The sequence below is a fragment of the Martes martes genome (assembly GCF_963455335.1).
Source record: "Martes martes genome assembly, chromosome: 4".
NCBI classification, from domain to species: Eukaryota; Metazoa; Chordata; class Mammalia; order Carnivora; family Mustelidae; genus Martes; species Martes martes.
This window is the reverse complement of record NC_137891.1, coordinates 150,269,054-150,288,999: the sequence shown is the minus strand read 5'-3', so window position 1 is coordinate 150,288,999 and position 19,946 is coordinate 150,269,054. Positions and strand designations below refer to the sequence as shown.

The following is a 19,946-nucleotide window of genomic DNA, read 5'->3' as shown; positions in this document are numbered from 1 at the left end:
TTCTAGGAATATTCTATTTTTAGATATCCTGGGAATATTTTATTTTCAGAATGTTTGCAAATATAGTTAATTGAGTCCTAGCTTTTCTAGTGACACCAGGAAACTTATTGTAATTATTTATCTTTTCAGATGAAACAGTTTCTCCTATTTTATTGGATACCAAGTGGAATAAGATTCTAGATCCCCCATCTCACCGACTGTCATTTAACCCCGCATTGGCCAGTGTGAATGAACCTGCAGTTTCTAATGAGTCACAGCCACAACTAAAAGTCTTCTCTCTGGCTCATTCAGCTTCTTTGACCACAGAGGGAGAGGATCATTGTGCTAATGGACAGGACTATAGTCTGAATCCAGAGATCAGCACAATGTGGATCGATGAAAATGCCATTGCAGAAGATCAGTTAATTAAGAGGAACTGTAATCGAGATGATCAATGTAGTACTGTTGAAGTCGGAGAGAAGAAATGTGGAAACCTAGCATGTCTGCCAGATGAGAAGAATGTTCTTGTCGTAGCTGTCATGCATAACTGTGATAAGAGGACATTACAAAATGATTTGCAGGATTGTAATAATTATAATAGTCAGTCCCTCATGGATGCTTTTAGCTGTTCACTGGATAACGAAAACAGACAAACTGATCAATTTAGTTTTAGTATAAATGGGTCCACTGAAAAAGATATGAACTCAGAGAAACAAATAGATCTGTTGAATAGATCAAGTGCAATGGGGGATTCTGTTAAACATACATGTACTGCTTCATCTGATAATCTAGCCAGTGTCTGTTCCCCTTCACAATTAAAGGATGATGAAAATACAGGTAGAGACCCACCCATGTCTGTGATTACAAGTTTAACAATTGATTCAATAGTCTCATCCCAGGGAACAGATGAAGGTCCTGCTGCTAAAAAGCAAGAGAACTATATACCAGATGAGATTCTTACTGGCCAAACCAGCTCTGCTAGGACAGATCTAGGGAGTACAAACTCCTTTTCCCACTTGAGTGAGGGGATTTTGATGAAAAAAGAGCCAATAGAGGAGAGAACAACTGAAGAATCTGTCCGATCTGGTTTACCTTTGCTTCTCAAAACAGACATGCCTAATGGGTCTGGAAGGGATGATACTTGTGAACAGTTTTCAGATTGTCTTGTGCCTAGTGATGTTAGAGCTGACAAAAAGGAAGGTTGTGAACGTGAAGAAATTCTTGGCAGTACAGAACTTCTTAATATGACAGAGCATTTCTCTGACTCTCAGGAGATGACTAATTGGAAATTGACTAAACTAAATGATATGAATGAAAGCCAAATAAATAAAGAAAATGAGAAGTTTCTGCCAATGAATCAGCCTGAGGACATTTACAATGATAGTGGAGGAGAGTGTGATAGAATGGCAGAAGCAGGTCTAGATTTAAAAGGAACTTGCACCAATGAAAGTGAAGGATGTGATTTCTCCACTATGGATACACCAGCAGCAAATTCTCTGTCTAATTGTGATTCCTATGGAATGCAGAGCCCAGTTGTTTGTTTTGTTCCAAAGACTTTACCCTCCAAAGAAGATTCAGTAACAGAAGAAAAAGAAATAGAAGAGAGCAAGTCAGAATGCTACTCAAATATTTATGAACAGAGAGGAAATGAAGCCACAGAAGGGAGTGGACTACTTTTAAACAGCACTGGTGACCTAATGAAGAAAAATTATTTACACAGTTTTTGTAGCCAAGTTCCATCAGTGCTCGGGCAGTCTTCACCCAAGATAGTAGCAAACCTGCAATCTATCAGTGTTCCTTTTGGTGGTGCAAGACCCAAGCAACCTTCTAATCTTAAACTTCAAATTCCAAAGCCATTGTCTGACCATTTACAAAATGACCTTCCTACAAATAGTGGAAATAATATTAAAAACAAAAATGATGTTCTTGGGAAAGCAAAATTAGGGGAGAACTCAGCAACCAATGTATGCAATGCCTCCTTGGGAAACATCTCTATTGCTGATACAAATGGGGAACATTTAGAAAGCTACGAGTCTGGGATATCCAGTAGACCGTGCCTTGCTTTAGCTCCAGAAAGCCCAGATAATGATCTCAGAGCTGGTCAGTTTGGAATTTCTGCCAGAAAGCCATTTACTACTCTGGGTGAGGTGGCTCCCGTATGGGTACCAGATTCTCAGGCTCCAAACTGCATGAAATGTGAAGCTAGGTTCACATTCACCAAAAGGAGGCATCATTGCAGAGCGTGTGGGAAGGTAAGTTGTGTGTGTTTTAAGTCAGAAATACTGCATGCCCACTTTATTAAGCTCAATTAGAGATTAATAAAGTCAATATAAGGTGAATATGCTTCTGGTTGAGATGACATTATAAATAGCTTGGAACATCCAGTTCTAGTAAATTTCTAAATAAAAAAATGACCTTGCTGAATCTTAGTGTTTATATAACTTTTTTTGTTGCCAAGATTTAAGTTGAATCACTTTCCATGAACAGATGAAAATTGAGGAAGTGTTAACTTTGTGGTTTCTATATTGATAGATACTTGGTTAATGGAATAGCTTGAAATAAGGAAGTTTTTTTTTAATTAAAGAAATACTTGCAATTGACTTCATATTTTTTTAATTCTTGAGAAATTGAATATTACACTTGAAATCCATCCTACTTTTTGGTGTAGGATTTGGGTCACTCTACTAGACATTCTGGAACTTTTTATACACATATACACACATTTTGTCTTTTTCCCCAATGTCTTTTTTTTTTAAAGATTTATCCAAGGTGGGTGAGGGGGAGAGGGAGTCACAAGCAGACTCCGTGTTCAGTGTGGATGGAGCTGGACCCAGGGCTCGATCTCATGACCCTGAGATCACAACCTGAGCCAAAACCAAGAGTCAGAAACTTAACGGACTGAGCCACTCAGCCATGTACCCCTCTCCATGTAACTTTGATACAAAGTGGAGTTGAGGGCTATAGATCCTATGACAAGGTTATAAGAATAATGGATATTCCTTAGCTCTTCCTGAGTTTTGCTTGCTAGTAACATATCAACTTACTGGTTTATCTTTTTAACAAAGAACTGTAAACAAGGAGGAAGGGAATTTTATATATTTAAAAAGAATGCAAAGTTTGGTTTCAGGTATGGATTTCAATTTTAACATTCTTACTATTAACTATATAACTTTATTAAGCTTTTGTTTTTATAAAAACAAAATAGAAAGATTAGTAATTTTCATAAATGAGATTACAGATGTAATAGTAAGTACTCAGTAATTAAATGTGTACTTCCCTTCTTTTCTGATTCATTGGCCTACTTGTGTTAATTAGGATGCTTTCAGCTTTAAGGCATAGAGTATCTGATCCTTAGTGACGTAGACAAAAATAACATTTCATATAACAGGAAGCCTGAAAGATAGAGACTCACTTATGTCTGGGTGCAGTCAGAATCACTGAAGTTTTCTTGGTCTTCCACTTGTGGTTGCAAGAGAGTGGTACAGCTCTATGCGTCGAATTCAAGCTGGCAACTTCTCAAGTACAGGGAAATTGGGGGCAAAAGATGAATTTTTTTCCAGCTTTGCACAATGTATATATTAAGTAGCCTGTTCTTGCTGCCCTCTCATTGGGGAGGAAAGAATCCCTAGCAATTTCTTTCAATTTTTTTGGCCAGTTTTAGATCACAGGTCCAATTTTATACCAATCATTTAGAAAGGGGAATAGGATTGCTAGGATTGGCTAAGAAGATCAGTCATGATCATCCCCTGGGGTTGAGCCCAATGTTGCCAGAACAGAAGTGGGATTCTATTAATATGGAAAAGGAGGAGAATGGTTCCTGGGTGGGTAGTCAGTAAGGGCTACTATAAGGGTACAAAAGAACCAAGTGATGGGGAACAGAAGAAAGTGAAAGCTGTGATTGGGCTGCTGGTCTCTGATTATTAAAATTTGAAGAAAATAATGTGTCTAATTCCTAAATAGCTAGTAGTCTAAAGTAAACCTGTAGTCAGTAGCCTCAGTAGTCAGTTTTCTGTTAAGCAATTAGAGTTGTCATTTTTATCTTGTGCTTTGTGTTACTTACTCTGTATAATACTTTCTGAAAACTTTGCTCTCTTGAGCAAATAGTAACACTTTTGCCCCACATCAGCATATCCAGATGTAATGAGTAAATAGGTAACTTAGGTGGATTTAGAAGGGAAATGGTGGCAAAATGCACATAAAATGAAAAATTAGATGGGAGTTTTTCTGAGTGGAATTTATGAATTTATGGATTCATATTCTATTTTTTTCCTTTCCATCTCCAGTTACCTCAGGGATGTTCTAAGGATTGATGAGATAAGGTCTGTGTAAAAAATCCTTGAGCTTCTCAGAAGAAAGGAGCTTGAAAACATAGGTATATTTTTTCTAGCTAGTAATGAGATTATACTGGGAATGTAGCTAGAAAAATATCCCAAGCAATGGGATTTTGTAAAGTAATGTTTACTATTGAAAAAAGAAATTTAGTTTGCATATCCAGTAATTTCTCTACTTAATTAAAAAAGCTTAATACTCTTTAACAAGCATATATTAAGCATCTAATATATGAAGGGTTCTGGGCTAAGTATTAGAGATTCAGAGATACAAAAATTGTGATATATGACCTCATGGAGTTTGTAATTAAGGGCACTGGTTTCAGTAAGTTGGGAGAAAAATCTGGATTTCCTAGAGTTAAAAAAAAAAAAAACCTAAAAAAATTGTGAACCTCTGATCTGAGTAGATAATCAGACCATCCCATAGCAAAGTACAAGACATCATATTAAGAGCTAGTTATATATGTTTTATATTTATTCTCATTTAATCCTCATTACACTCTTGTAGAATGGGTTGTTAACTTTTTCCTATTTGAAAGGTTAAGAATCAGAGACTCTGAGTGGTGAAGGAATATGCCTAGGATCTCACAGCTTGAAAGTGCTAGAGCCAGCTTTAAAGCTAGTACTCCTTTTTTTTTTTTTTTTTAAAGATTTATTTATTTATCTGCAAGAAAGAGACAGTGACAGCCTGAGTAGGGGGAGGGACAGAGGGAGAGAAACTTAAGCAGACTCCCCACTGAGTGCAGAGCCCCACATGGGACTGGATCCCATGACTCATGAGATCATGACCTGAGCTGAAACCAAAAGTGAAACACTTAACTGCTTGAGCCACCCAGGGGCCCCAAGCTAGCATTCTTTCTTTCAGTCACACTGTTTCTAGCACGTCTCCTCATTTATAATAGCAGTATGAACAAAATAGGATCATTGAGAGTGAGAGCTTAATTTTTCTAAGAATGGCAGAGGGAATCAGTCTTGTTACAAAATGACTATTTGGGAAAAACAAAAAACAAAATGACTCTTTGGAGAGGGAGATATACAAAAGTGGATATAATTTATGGGACAGAGTCTAAAGTATATGAGAAAAATGAGATCACATCAGAATACAGGTGGAAAAATCGTGGGGAAAGGGAAATTCATCTTACAGAAGAGTGGGTCAAGATGAAAATACTTGAATATAGAAGGAGTTAACAGAAAATTGTGGGAAATTATCTAGCATAGTTTAAAGCCTATATTCAATTCCTGATAAGCAGTGGAATTGTTGTAACATTCATCTTGGTAAAATGTAATTAAGTAGAATATAAAATAATTACACTAGAATTTCTGAAAGTATTAAAATGTTGCAGTTTATCTCTGTTACTAAAATGGAGATCTAGATATCTAGATTCCATTCCTGTCTTCATTGTTAATTGGAAAAGTATGTCATACTCTAAAATGCTCAGCAAATGTGAGTTTTATTTTATGATTTCACACATTATTAATTTAGATAATTGCTCCATATGACAACATAATCCCTACTTCTCCTGTCTAATAGGCAATAAATTATAGAGTAGAAAAAGTACACAGGTCTTTCCCCAAAAGGTGCCCTCTTAAGTTCAAATGATCACCATTACTATATATCCATATTAATTTCCTATGGAAATCACCAACTTCAGATCATGGTTTTTCATTCTCTCTTAAGCTCCATTTTGACCTCTTTTTATTTGATCATTCGACTTCAGAGGACTAAGAAAGCATTGAGTTTAAGAGTTAAGGAAAGAGGAGTTTTGAAAGTGAAGAATTTCTAAAAGAAAAAATATCACGTATCTCCTATTTGGTTATTTTCTTTTTTTTCTTTCTAAGATTTTATTTATTTGAGAGAGAGAACACACACATGGCAGGGGGCGGGGTGAGGAAGGGAGGGGCAGAGGGAGAGGGAGAAGCCGATTCCCCACTGAGCAAGCAGTCTAAAGCAGGGCTCTGTCCCAAGACCCTGGGATCATGACCTGAGCCAAAAGTAGACACTTAACCAGCTAAGCCGCCCAAGCATCACCGGTCAACCATTACCATCTCTGATGTGCCCAATTATTATTTACTTGGTACTATCTGGTTAATGATTGCTCTATTTACTATTTAATAGAAATAAACATGAAAATATTCTTTAAGGGGCACCTGGGTGGCTTAGTGGGTTAAAGCCTCTGCCTTCGGCTCAGGTCATGATCCCAGGGTCCTGAGATTGAGCTCTGCATCGGACTCTCTGCTCAGCAGGGAGCCTGCTTCTTCCTCTCTCTCTGCCTGCTTCCCTGCCTACCTGTGATCTCTGTCTGTCAAATAAATAAATAAAATCTTTTAAAAAAAAATTCTTTAAAAGTAAAACTTCTTGAACTAGAATTATTACCTGGATATTTTGTATTTCTTTGAGATGGTGTGAAAGATGAAAATAGAATAACATTTTTGAGGGCGCCTGCGTGGCTCAGTGGGTTAAGCCTCTGCCTTTAGCTCAGGTCATGATCTCGGGGTTCTGAGATCAAGCCCCGCAACCACAACCGGCTGTCTGCTCAGCGGGGAGCCTGCTTCCCCTTCTCTCTCTTCCTGCCTCTCTGCCTACTTGTGATCTCTCTCTGTAAAAAAAAAAAAAAAAAAAAGAATAACATTTTTTAACACTTCCACTTTATGCTAGGCTTGTCTAATATTACAGTTCTCTGAAATATAGTTACAGGTGAGAAAAATGTACCTCAGTCCTCCGAGTTTGAAAATGAGAGTGCATGGACTTTTTTAAAAAGGTTTTATTTATTGAGAGAGAGAGCGTGAGGAGGGGAAGGAGCAGATAGACAAGCAGACTCCCCACTGGCTCAGCCGGAGCCCACGGTGGAGTTATCCCAGGACCCTGAGCCACAAGCAGATACTTAACCAGCTGAGCCACTTAGGTCTCCCAAGAGTATGTGGATTTTAAGACAAATCTGTCTGACTCCAAAGCCTTATGCTCTTTTTACTACGTTAGACATAGCAACAAGATTCATCTGTGCTTAAATTGCTTACTAGAAATAACGAGTCTTTGTCTTTGGGTGAACTTTAGTTTTGGGCAGCAGTAAAGGATTGGGAATTTGAGTATTTGAATTTGAAAGGAAGATAAAAATTTTGAGTGGGACTCTCAGGTGAAATTACCAAAGTAGCGGGATTTTAGTTTTTTGTTTTTTTTTTTTTTTAAGATTTTATTTATTGTCAGGATGGCTGAGCGGTCTAAGATTTTATTTATTTATTTGACAGAGAGAGAGGGAGAGATCACAAGTAGTCAGAGAGGCAGGCAGAGAGAGAGGGGAAAGCAGGCTCCCCGCTGAGCAGAGAGCCCGATGCGGGGCTCGATCCCAGGACCCTGGGACTATGAACTGAGCTGAAGGCAGAGGCTTATCCCACTGAGCCACCCAGGCACCCCTAGGTTTTATTTCATATATCAAGTCTTGACTTACAAAGTAGAAAAAGAATAAAATGGGCACCAAGTCATTGAACAAGGAGAGATTTAGTGATGGTAATATATATCACTCCAGTTTACTCACAATTATTTTTTCCATTGTAATTGATTTTTAAAGTATAACTCAAAGTAGATGTGTTTTTGGTTTTGTTTTGTTTTGTTTTTTACTGCATTAGTAATTTGAATAAATAGAACAGAGAAGAGAACTATGAGAGAGGTAATGTAGAAAAGAACACTGGAATGGGTATGAAAGAGCTCTAGGCTTCTGTTTCCTCTTCTGTAAAAGGAAGGGATTGCATAGACTATTTCTGTTTCCTTGCAGCTCTCTGAAAGAGCTTATATAAACTGTTTTTTAAAAAAATAGAAAAGGATATAGAATGATTTGTGCTGGCATTGATTTATCTCTATAAAATTATTACTAAATGTACTGATTAGCTAAGGTCACTTTGTGGGAAGAGTGCACCATTAAACATTTTGAAGTGTGCTGTGCTATAAGTGTGTTTTCTGGAAGTCATCTCAGTTAAACTGAAATGCTATTTATCAAGGTGTCAAGTGTGCTATACTGAAGGTTTTATTTTGCAGTTACTGTTTCCTTTTTGATTCATTTCCAGTATTAATTTCTTCAGTATCCCTATAGGCACACATGATCTTCTTCACTTACAGTTTATTAAAAAAATAGCTTGATGACATGCCTAATGTCAAAATGACATATTGAGAGGTGCCTGGGTGGCTCAGTGGGTTAAAGCCTCTGCCTTCGGCTCAGGTCATGATCCCAGGGTCCTGGGATCGAGCCCCGCATTGGGCTCTCTGCTTGGCAGGGAGCCTGCTTCCTCTCTCTCTCTGCCTGCCTCTCTGCCTACTTGTGATCCCTGTCTGTCAAATAAATAAAATCTTAAAAAAAATAATGACATATTGAAAAATGATCCAGATTAATTTTTTTAAAAGTTTTGTTTTGTTTTTTCATTTATTTGACACAGAGAGAGAGAGAGCACAAATAGGCAGAGAGGCAGGCAGAGAGAGAGGGGGAAGCAGGCTCCCTGCTGAGCAGAGAGCCCAATGCGGGGCTCGATCCCAGGACCCTGGGATCATGACCTGAGCTGAAGGCAGAGGCCTAACCCACTGAGCCACCCAGGCACCCCCAGATTAATTTTTAATATAGTTCTGACAAGTTTCCCCCTTTTAGACACTTGGGATTATAGATATTTAACATAGTGAGCATTTATAAATGTAATTATAAAATGTTAATTTGATATAATTTTGTATTTATAGACTATATAAATATTTTATAAATTTATATAACTTATATAACCCATATGTTTATGTATAAAATGAAAAATACAGTCAATATCTAACTCTGCTTTTCTTATTTATTTATTTATATTTTTAAAAGATTTTATTTATTTATTTGAGAGAGAGAGAGAGAGTGAAACAGCACAAGCAGGGGAAGCGGTAGAGGGAGAAACAGGCTCCCCTTGGAGCAGGGAGCCTGATGCGGGACTCAATTCCAGGACCCTGGGATCATGACATGAGCCGAAGGCAGACGCTTAACCATCTGAGCCACCCAGGTGCCCTGCTTTTCTTTTTTAAAGATTTTATTTCTTTATTTGATAGAGACACAGCAAGAGAAGGGCTCAGCAGGGAGCCTGATTTGGGCTGCATCCCAGTCCCCTGGGATCATGACTTGAGCCTAAGGCAGATGCTTAACGACTGAGCCACCCAGGTGCCCCCTAACTCTGCTTTTATTTTGACATTAGTAATGTCAGGAGTAATTTTATATATAAAATTGCATAACGGAACTATCGGGGCACCTGGGTGGCTCAGTCGGTTAACCATCCCGCTCTTGGTTTTGTCTCAGGTGTTGATCCCATGGGTCATGGGATGGAGCCCCCTTAGGGCTGGCTGTGTGCTCAGTGGGGTGCCTGCCTGAACTGATTCTCTCCCTCTGGCCCTCCCCTCACTCATGTATTCTCAGTCTCTCTCTCTCAAATAGGTAAATCTTAAAAAAATATATAATATTTTGTTATTTATGTTGTTATACCCAATTTTTAGTTTAAGTGAAAATATACCTTAAAAACTAAAATATCATATTTGAAAGAACTTCAAATTTAAAACCAAGAATAAAACACATTTTTTAAAAATAATTCTTTTAGAAGCTAACAATATTTTTATTCAATAATATTACAGAATATAGCATTATGCTCACCTTAAATATTAGGGGAGAGTTGTAATGTTTTCAATGCTATCTGGGATAAAATAATATTATTTTGGAGTATGAAAAAATTTGATGGTGCTTATTTTTTAACCATAGGAAAATTATTTTCAGTACTATAACCTAAGATGATAAGATATGGAAAATCATGTCTGTTTGTGCTGTCAGTCTGTGTTATTTTATGCTTTGACTTTGGTCAAAGAATCGTGACTGAATTGAAGATTATTTTCAACTTCGTTTACTCTAAATAGAGGTTAGAGAAATGTCATAATTTGTAAATGAATGCCGTATATTTAAAAAAGGCAGCCAGGGTGCCTGGGTGGGTCAGTCGCTAAGCATCTCCCTTTGGCTCAGGTCATGATCTCAGGGTTCTGGGATGGAGCTGCATTGGGCTCCCTATTCAGTGGGAAGCCTGCTTCTCCCTCTTCCACTCCCCCTGCTTGTATTCTCTCTCTTGTGTGTGTGTGTCTCTCTCTCTGCCAAATAAATAAAATCTAAAAAAAAAATAATAATAATTTTTATTAAAAAAAGATTTACTCTCTTAGCAACTTTAAAATATGCAATACGGTACTATTAACTATAGTCACCATGATATACACTATATCTCCAGGACTTATTTTATAACGGGAGTTATAAAATAACTTTACCCAATTTTCCCAGTCCTCAATTCCCACCTCTGGCATCCACTAATCTGTTTTCTCTGTGAGCTTTATTTATTTATTTTTTTTTATAATTTCTACATATAAGTGAGCTCATACAGTATTTGTCTTTCTCTAACATTTACTTAGCATAATGCCCTCAAGGTCCATCCTACTGTTGTAAACAACAAGATCCCCCACCCCCCCCTTTTTTAAGAAAAGCACTTGTTAACATTTAATGAACCTCCCCATTGTGGCTTCAAGCTGCTAGAATACAGGCAGCTGACACCCTTACCTTCTCTGCTCTTCTACTGAAGAATTTGGCCTGTCAGGCTGTTTTGGGAGTTTTCCCTTTCACAAAACTTTTTGTAGTAGCCCGATGGATCGCATCATATCAATGATAGGAGCAACTCCAGTCTTTTTTTTTGGCGGCATTTACCTGTGTTTGCTCACTGACCAAGGTCCACAGTTTATCAAGGTTGACAGTTGGACAGAAGCTCTGGTTTCTCTTCAAGTGATAATGTCTCATACCGACTTTTCCAAAGTCACCTGGGTGATATTTGTCGAAGTTGATCCTATGGTGATAGATGCCACCAGCATTACCCTGGCCTCCTGGGTGCTTCCGGTGCTTGTGGATGCTGCCGTGGCCATGGTTGACGTGGGCTGGAAGTTTCCGGGTCTTCCTCGGTCTGGAAGCATGTCAGCAACCCAGATGGAAAAGAATATTTCCCCCTTTTTTATGGGTGAATAAAATACCATTGTGTATATGAATACACAATGTATACTACATTTTCTTCATTTACCTATTAAGGGACATACAGGTTGTTTCTGTATCTTGGCTATTGTAAATAATGCTGCAATGAACTTGGGGATACAGATAATGTTTTTGAATTAGTGTTTTCTTTTCTTTTTTTTTGGATGAATACCCAGAAATAGAATTGCTAGGTCATATGGTAGTTCTATTTTTAATTTTTAGAAGAACCTTCATACTGTTTTTCATAGTAGATGCTTCAGTTTACATTCCCAGCAATATTACACAAGGGTTTTCTTTTCTTCATATCACTACCAACAGTTGTTAATCTCTTTTCTTTTTGATAGCTATTCTAACAGATGTGCCGTGATGTCTCACAGTGGGTTTGATTTGCATTTCCCTGATGATTAGTGATGTTGAACAGCTTTTCATGTACTTCTTGGCCATGTCTGTTCAGATCTTCTGCCCCCTTCTTTAATCAGATTTTTCTATTAAGTTGTATGAGTTCTTTATGTATTTTAAATATTAACCCTTAGCAGATGTATGATTTGCAAGTATTTTCTCTCATTCCATAGGTTGCCTTTTCATTTTGTTGATGGTTTCCTCTACTGTGCAGAAGCTTTTTAGGTGATGTAGTCCTACTTGTTTATCTTTGCGTTTATTCTCTTTGGTTTTGATGTCAAATAAGAAAAAAAAATCATTGCCAAAACCAGTGTCAAGGAACCTCCATGTCTTTTGTGACTTGATAGTTCATTTCTTTTTTTTTTTTTTTAAAGATTTTATTTATTTATTTGACAGACGGAGATCACAAGTAGGCATAGAGGCAGGCAGAGAGAAAGGAGGAAGCAGGCTCCCCACGGAGCAGAGAGCCCGATGCGGGGCTCAATCCCAGGACCCTAGGATCATGACCTGAGCCGAAGGCAGAGGCTTTAACCCACTGAGCCACCCAGGCGCCCCTGATAGTTCATTTCTTTGTATTTATGAATAATAAGTTATTGTATGGGTATACCACAGCTTGTTTATTCATTCAGCTATTGAATGACATCTTCGTTGCTTTCCATTTTTGGCAATTGTAAGTAAAGCTGTTGTAAACATTCATGTGCAGGTTTTTGCGTGGACATAAGTTTTCACCTCATTTGTATAAAAACCTAGGAACATGATTGCTGGATCATATGGTAAGCTTATATTTCTCTTTGTTAGAAACTGCCATAGTGTCTTCCAAAGTGGCTGTACCTTTTTGTATTCCCATCAGCAGTAAATGAGAGTTCTTGCCCCACATCTTCACCTGCATTTGGTGTTGTCAGTTTTGGATTTTAACTATTCATATAGGTGTGTGGTAGTTTCTCATTTTTGTTTTAATTTGCAATTCCCTAATGACATATGGTGAACATCCTTTCATATGCTTATTTGCTGTTTGTTTTTGTTTGGTGAGGTGTCTGGTCAGATCTTTTGTCCAGTTTTAATTGGGATGTTTTCTTATTATTGAGTTTTAAAAGCTCTTTTTATATTTCATAAGTTACAAGGTTTTTTTTAAAAATCAGATATGTTGTACAATTATTTTCTTCTAGTCTATGTTCCTTTCATTCTTAGATGTGTTCACTTTTAATTATTTTAGAAGTATCTCTGGGTATTTAACCAAATATTTTCTTAATTTTTTTCCTTTTTCTTTTTTTTTTTTAAGTAATCTGTGTGCCCAACATGGGGCTTGAACTCATAACCCCAAGATCAAGAGTGTGTACTCTACCAGTTAACTAGCCAGGCTGCCCCTTAACAAAACATTTTTTAAAAATAATGCATTTCAGTAGAATTTCTTTGCTGTTTCTTGATTATAAGTGTTAGAAATGATTTATTAACTTTACAATTATGATTTTATTTCTGTATTTTCTTATTTTTTGTTTGTCTCTCCAATTTGAGTCTAAAAACTCAGTGAAGGTAAGGATATTTTCTGCCTTGATTGCTCCTGTATCCTTAGTCCTGGCACATAATGGGTGCTTACAGAATTTTTGTTGGATAAACAAACAAGTGAGTGAACACTGTCCCTTGATGCAGCAGTACATCTTTCCATGTAACACCTTGAGTCTTCAGATGATGGTGTTAAATGCAGAATATGATGGATGTAAGATCTTTGGAAAATATTTTAAATTAGTTCTATGTTTCTCTTATTTAAGGACGGTTTCAAACCAAATTGAGTTTATTTTCCTGATTTCATATATACTTACCTATTGATGGGAAACAATAGATATGAGAGTAAGAAATGGATGCTTTATATAGAATATTTCTCAGTAATTCAGTTTTCCTTTACTTTGCCTAAAAACCTGTCTTATAATTGACATTATGATCTGAACCATTCTAGCATGGTAAAACAGGAAAAACATTTGGATTAACCTTGGTTTCTAAAGAAGTTAGGGAAATACTGTCCATTCACATTCTTCAAGAAGTTGGCCTCACCCATGTCATAGCACTTATCATACAGTATTGTCTCTGTCCTTCTCAGTGGAATGTAAGGATCTTGAGAGTGATTCTGATTTATCTTTCGTCCCCATCATCTAGCACAGTACTTGTCACCTATAAATTGCTCAATAAATGTTTGTTAGTGAATGAATAAGTGAATGCCAGATCATTAATTTACGTACACATTGAATGCTTGTTATTTATCTGTTACTGTGCTGGGTGCTGAGTTTACACGGATGGCATTGTGAACCCTTATGTAAAGATTAGTGGGAATGACCAAAAGCAAACAAATGTATAATTGCCAATTGTGATGAGGGTTATGAAGGAAATTAATAAGGGAGGATAATATAAAAGGTGGAGGGGGGAGGCAGATCTGGGAAGGCCTCTGAGAAATGACATTTTAGATGACACATGATAGTTGAGGAGTCAGCCATTCAAAGAGAAAATACTTCAGAGAACAGCTGGACTGAGCTAAGAAGGCACTTGTACAAGAAACTTAAAGGAATCCAGTATGGTATAGTAAGGCAAGAGTCACATAAAAAGAACTTAGAGAGGAAGCCAGGGAATAGATCTTGTAGTATTGTGCAGGTCATGTGAGGAATGGGAAGCCATGGGAATGGATGAGCTTACCTAAGGAAGAATTTACAGAGTGAAGAGAAGGGGCCCAAGGCTGAGCCACTGAAGTCAAGCAGAGGAGGACCTGGTACAAGTGACCGAGGAGGCACGGCCAGAGAGTTAGGCAGAAAACCAGGAAAATGTGATGTCTGGAAGTCAAAAGAGGAATGTAGTTTGTCAAAGGAAGGGAGTTATCACCTAATATAAAGTCCTTGACTAAAGAAGTCAAGAACATGTGGACAGGAAGAGGGACCAGACTTGGTACAGCAGCTATGGATACAGAAGCCAGAACGGGTTGAAAATAGGGGATGAGCTGAAAATGGAGTAAGAAGTGAGGAGGTAGAGATGGTTTTTTTCAAGAAGTTCTGCTGTCAGGGAAAATAGAAAAAATTGGAGCACTTACTAGATGAAAATGGTTATAGATGAATTTTTAAGATTTTATTTATTTGTCAGAGAGAGCATGGGAGCACAAGCAGAGGGAGAAGCAGGCAGAGCAAGAAGCAGCTCCCTTCCGAGCAAGGGATTATGACCTGAGCCAAAGGCAGACGCTTAACTAACTGAGCCACCCAAGGCATCCCTATAGATGAATTTTTTAAAGGATGGGGAATACTATTATATTTATGTAGTGTAATGAGTGATCCTTTAGACAGGTTGTTTTAGGAAAAAAGGGGGATTGATCACAGGAAGAACAAAATCCTTGAGGAGGCCAAAGGGATGGGATCTACACACATGTTGAGGGTTGGCCTAAGGGAAAGGAAGAGAAGGTGGGGACTGATAAAGGTAGGATTATAGATTTATTGGTGAGATCATGAAGACATTTACATCTCCTTGGCTCATACTTCATATAGAAAATATAGACACTGAGAGAGGTAAAGTAGGTGATGAAGTTTTCAGAGAGGCAAGATAGTTACCTTTGAGTAGGAAAGTAAAACCTAGTTAGATTGAAATTTTGATAGCCCTGTGAGACTGGGTATCAAATTTGCATTCATTTTATACTAGTGCAGTTCTGACTTCATGGGATAAGGTATTTGTCTTTGGAGTCATTGTGAGCTTGTTATGTTATCTTTGTAATACAAGCAATTATTGGAGAAGCAAGAAAAGTTCTATAGGGCCAATCTATGCTGCCATCTCTCTGTCCATTTCTATTTATTTCATTGATTCATTCAGCAAGGATTTACTTATTGTTTAGTGTTCTGTTTCAGCCAAAGAGATGAAAGAAAAAAGGAGAATGGCTACCCTATTAAAACAGACTTTTCGGCGTCTGGGTGGCTTAATGGGTTAAAGCCTCTGCCTTCGTCTCAGGTCGTGATCTCAGGGTCTTGGGATGGAGCCCTGGGCTCTCTGCTCGGCAGAGAGCCTGCTTCCACCTCTCTCTCTGCCTGCCTCTCCACCTACTTGTGATCTCTCTCTGTCAAATAAATTTTTTTTTTTTCTGTCAAATAAATTTTAAAAAGTCTTAAAAAAAAAAACAGACCAGACTGCTCATGCTTCCGTAGATGACAAAACTTAAATATATGAAATAATAAAACAATTACAAAGCTGCACATGCTTTGTGGTGGGAAGCAGATAGACGATGATGGCAGTGGTAGTAGTGGTGAGAATGAGATGCGTAATATTTATTGCATGTTGACTGCGAGCCAGGCACTTTCTAAATGCTATTTATATTATCCTATTTAATATACGTAACACCCTGTGAAGTAGCTAGGGTTATAGTCTACATTTTGCAAAGGATGAAATAGTCCTACAGAAATTAAGTAACTTGTTCAGAATCACACAGCCAGTAAGTGGATTTAGGATTCAAACTTAAGCTCTTTGACATGTAGAGCCTATACTACAAAGCAGTATGCAGTGGTTTCAGGGAAAAACAAAGAAACAAACAAACAAACATAGGGGGAGTGACAAAATTGAGGTCCTTAACTTAGTAAAAGAACCACTGTAGCAACACTTGGACTTAGGACTACAGAGCTCCTAAGCAGCCAGGTAAGAAGGAAACAGAAGGTAGCTAAAGATTTGGTACATACTCTGTAAGTTATTATCTCCCTCTTAAGTTCATGTGAAGGGTTTATTATTCTTTCTTTTTAGTTGAAGAAACTGAGATAGTGAACTGTCAGTGTTTTTTTGTATAACTCATGTTCTTTTCCTTTAAATATAGTTGACAGGATGAAAAGGAAATGACTCAGTAGGTTTTATGTTGATTTTTATGTTGTTTTCTTAGCATTTCTTAAGGAATGCCTGTATTTATACCATATTTTCAAAGCAAATATATTTAAAAAAGGAAGTTGAAAAATATCTGGTACTTATTTTATTAGATGGCAGTTTTTTTTTTTTTTTTTTTAAGATTTATTTATTCATTTGACAGACAGAGATCACAAGTAGGCAGAGAGAGAGAGAAAGAGGAGGAAACAGGTTCCCTGCTGAGCAGAGAGCCCGATGCAGGGCTCGATCCCAGGACCTTGGAATCATGACTTACGCCGAAGGCAGAGGCTTTAACCCACTGAGCGACCCAGGCACCCCTAGATGGCAGTTTCTTTTCTTTTCTTTCTTTCTTTTTTTTAAGATTTTATTTATTTACTTGACAGAGATCACAAGTAGGCAGTGAGGCAGGCAGAGAGAGAGAGGGGAAAGCAGGCTCCTCACTGAGCAGGGAGACAGATGCAGGGCTCGATCCCAGGACCCTGAGATCATGACTTGAGCTGAAGGCAGAGGCTTAACCCACTTAGCCACACAGGCGTGCGCCTACATGGCAATTTCTTATTTAAAAAAAAAGTTACACGTTAAATTATTCACAGTTTTTGAATAGCTTTTGAATAGCTTCAGTTAACAGTTTTGTTTAACAGTTGAGGATTGGATAGTGAATACAGAATAATCTTCATAAGACTGAGTAAAAAGCACGTTAAGATAATGTTTATTTATAACTTCAGAGATCAATTTTCTCAAGGTTTGTTTTGTTCTCTGGTATTAAAATATGACCACTGTTTGTGCCCCTTGAGAAGCAGAGAAGTAGTAATTTTTCACACTGAAAGTTTGTTGAAATGTATTAAGAGCACTATAAAGAGCAAAAGAGACCAATATTTGGGGCGCCTGGGTGGCTCAGTGGGTTAAAGCCTCTGCCTTCGGTGGGGAAAAAAAAAAGCCTCTGCTTTCGGCTCAGGTCATGATCCCAGGACCCTGGGATTGAGCCCCACATCAGGCTCTCTGCTCAGTGGGGAGCCTGCTTCCCTTCCTCTCTCTCTGCCTGCCTCTCTGCCTACTTGTGATCTCTGTCTGTCAAATAAATAAATAAAATCTTAAAAAAAAAAAGACCAATATTTCTTAAAACCTAGATTCAGGATAACTTTATAGTCATTCCCTAGCTTCTTTATGATCTCAGGCAAGACACTTTGATCATCTGTAAGATAAAGGTGATAATACTTAGCTTGCACAATTATATAATAAAGATCTGCTGAATGAATTAATTATGAGTATTAGAAGTAATAAATATGTTACCTAGCACTATATGTAGTGGATTATCATTAAATGGTAACTTTTATTTTAATTATGTCTTAATGGAAAACTGCCTGTAGTTTCTTTATAAAGTGTTTTTTGTTGACTTTAGAGTTCCCTATAGATTCTGGATATCAATTCTCTGTCAGCTATCTGACTTGCAAATATTTTATTTCATTTCATAAGTTACTTTCTTTCTGGGCTGATAGTGCCTCTTGATGCAACAAAGTTTTAAATTTTGATGTTCAGCCTGTTTTCTTCTTTTGTTGCCTATGCTTTTTGTATCATATCCAAGGAATCATTGCCAAACCAAAAGTCATGAAGTTATTCCCCTATATTTTCTTGTAAGAGTTTTATAGTTTTAGCACTTACATTTAGTTTTTTAATCCATTGTGAGTTAATTTTTGTATGTTGAGTCTAATTTCATTCTTTTGAATGTGGATATCTAGTTTGCCCAGCACCATTTATTCAAAACACTCTTCTTTGCCCGTTGAACTGTCTTACACCCATGCCAAAATCATTTGACTTCATATATGTGAGAGTGTATTTCTAGGCTCACTGTTTTATTCCATGGCTCTTGATGTCTGTGTTTATACTAATATACTGTTTTGATTACTGTAGCTTTGTAGTATGTTTTTAATCCATAAAGTAGGAATCTTCCAACTTTGTTCTTTGTCAAGATTATTTTAGCCACTTGGGATCCCTTGATATTCCATATTAATGTAAGGATGGATTTTTCTATTTCTGTGAAGATCATCATGCGGTTTTGATGGAGATAACATTGAATCTGTTTGGATAACTTTGGATAGTCTGGATATCTTTTTTTTTTTTTAACTTTGTTCTAGAATGCATTTGTTATTTATTTTTTTTTAAGATTTTATTTATTCATTTGACAGAGAGAGAGATCACAAGTAGGCAGAGAGGCAGGCAGAGAGAGAGGGGGAAGCAGGCTCCCCACTGAGCAGAGAGCCCGATGTGGGGCTTGATCCCAGGTCCCTGAAATCCTGACCTGAGCCGAAGGCAGAGGCTTAACCCACTGAGCCACCCAGGCGCCCCTGGATATCTTTTTTTAAAGATTTTATTACTTTATATATATACATATATATATGTATTTTTAAAGATTTTATTTATTTATTTGACAGAGATCACAAGTAGGCCGAGAGGCAGGCAGAGAGAGAGGAAGGGAAGCAGGCTCCCCACTGAGCAGAGAGCCCGATGCGGGGCTCAGTCCCAGGACTTTGGAATCATGACCTGAGCCGAAGGCAGAGGCTTTAACCCACTGAGCCACCCAGGCGCTCCTTCTTTATATATTCTGAGAGAGAGTGAGTGCACAAGCAAGTATGGGGAGGAACAGAGGGGCAGGAGAAGGAGAGGGAGAGAATCTCCAGCAGGCTCCATGCTGAGTGCAAGCCCAACTCCAGGCTGGATCTCACCACTTGGAGACCATGACCTGAGCTGAAACCAAGAGTTAGTTGCTCAACCAAATGAGCCACAAAGGCACCCTGGATAATATAGACATCTTAACAATAATGTCTTCCAATTCATGAATTGTCTTTTTACATATTTATATCTTTAATTTTTTTCAGCAATCTTTTGTTATTTTCAGTGTGCAAGTCCCTTACCTCCTTGGTTAAGTTAATTCCTAAGTATTCTTGATTCTATTATAAATGGAATCATTTTCCTAATTTCATTTTTGACTTGTTCATTATTAGTGTATAGAAATACAACTGATTTTTGGGGGTGCCTGGATGGCCCAGTCAGTTGAGCATTCGACTTGGTTTTGGATGGGGTCGTTACCTCAGGGTGGTGAGATCAAGTCCCAAGTCTGGCTGCACTCAGCAGGGCATCTGCTTGAGATTCTACACCCTCCCCAGTGCAGCTTCCACCCCCATGTGCTCTCTCTTTCTCAAGTAAATAAATAAATCTAAAAAAAAAAAAAATACAATAGATTTTTGTGTGTTTACTTTATATCCTGCAAACTTGTTGAATTTATTAGTTTTTACAGTTTTGTGTATGGAATCTTTAGTATTTTTTACATACAGGATTA

The 19,946-nt window shown here is 37.7% G+C and overlaps 1 protein-coding gene across 2 annotated transcripts in view; it reads left to right on the top strand.

The window, feature by feature from the left end:
- ZFYVE9 (zinc finger FYVE-type containing 9) overlaps positions 1-19,946 on the top strand; it is a 198,416-nt gene that overhangs the window by 78,288 nt on the left and 100,182 nt on the right. For both annotated transcript variants that reach the window (XM_080801407.1, XM_080801406.1), the window contains exon 5: positions 130-2,231. In XM_080801407.1, the coding sequence (XP_080657533.1) occupies positions 130-2,231 (2,102 nt within the window). The remainder of the gene's footprint in view (positions 1-129; positions 2,232-19,946) is intronic.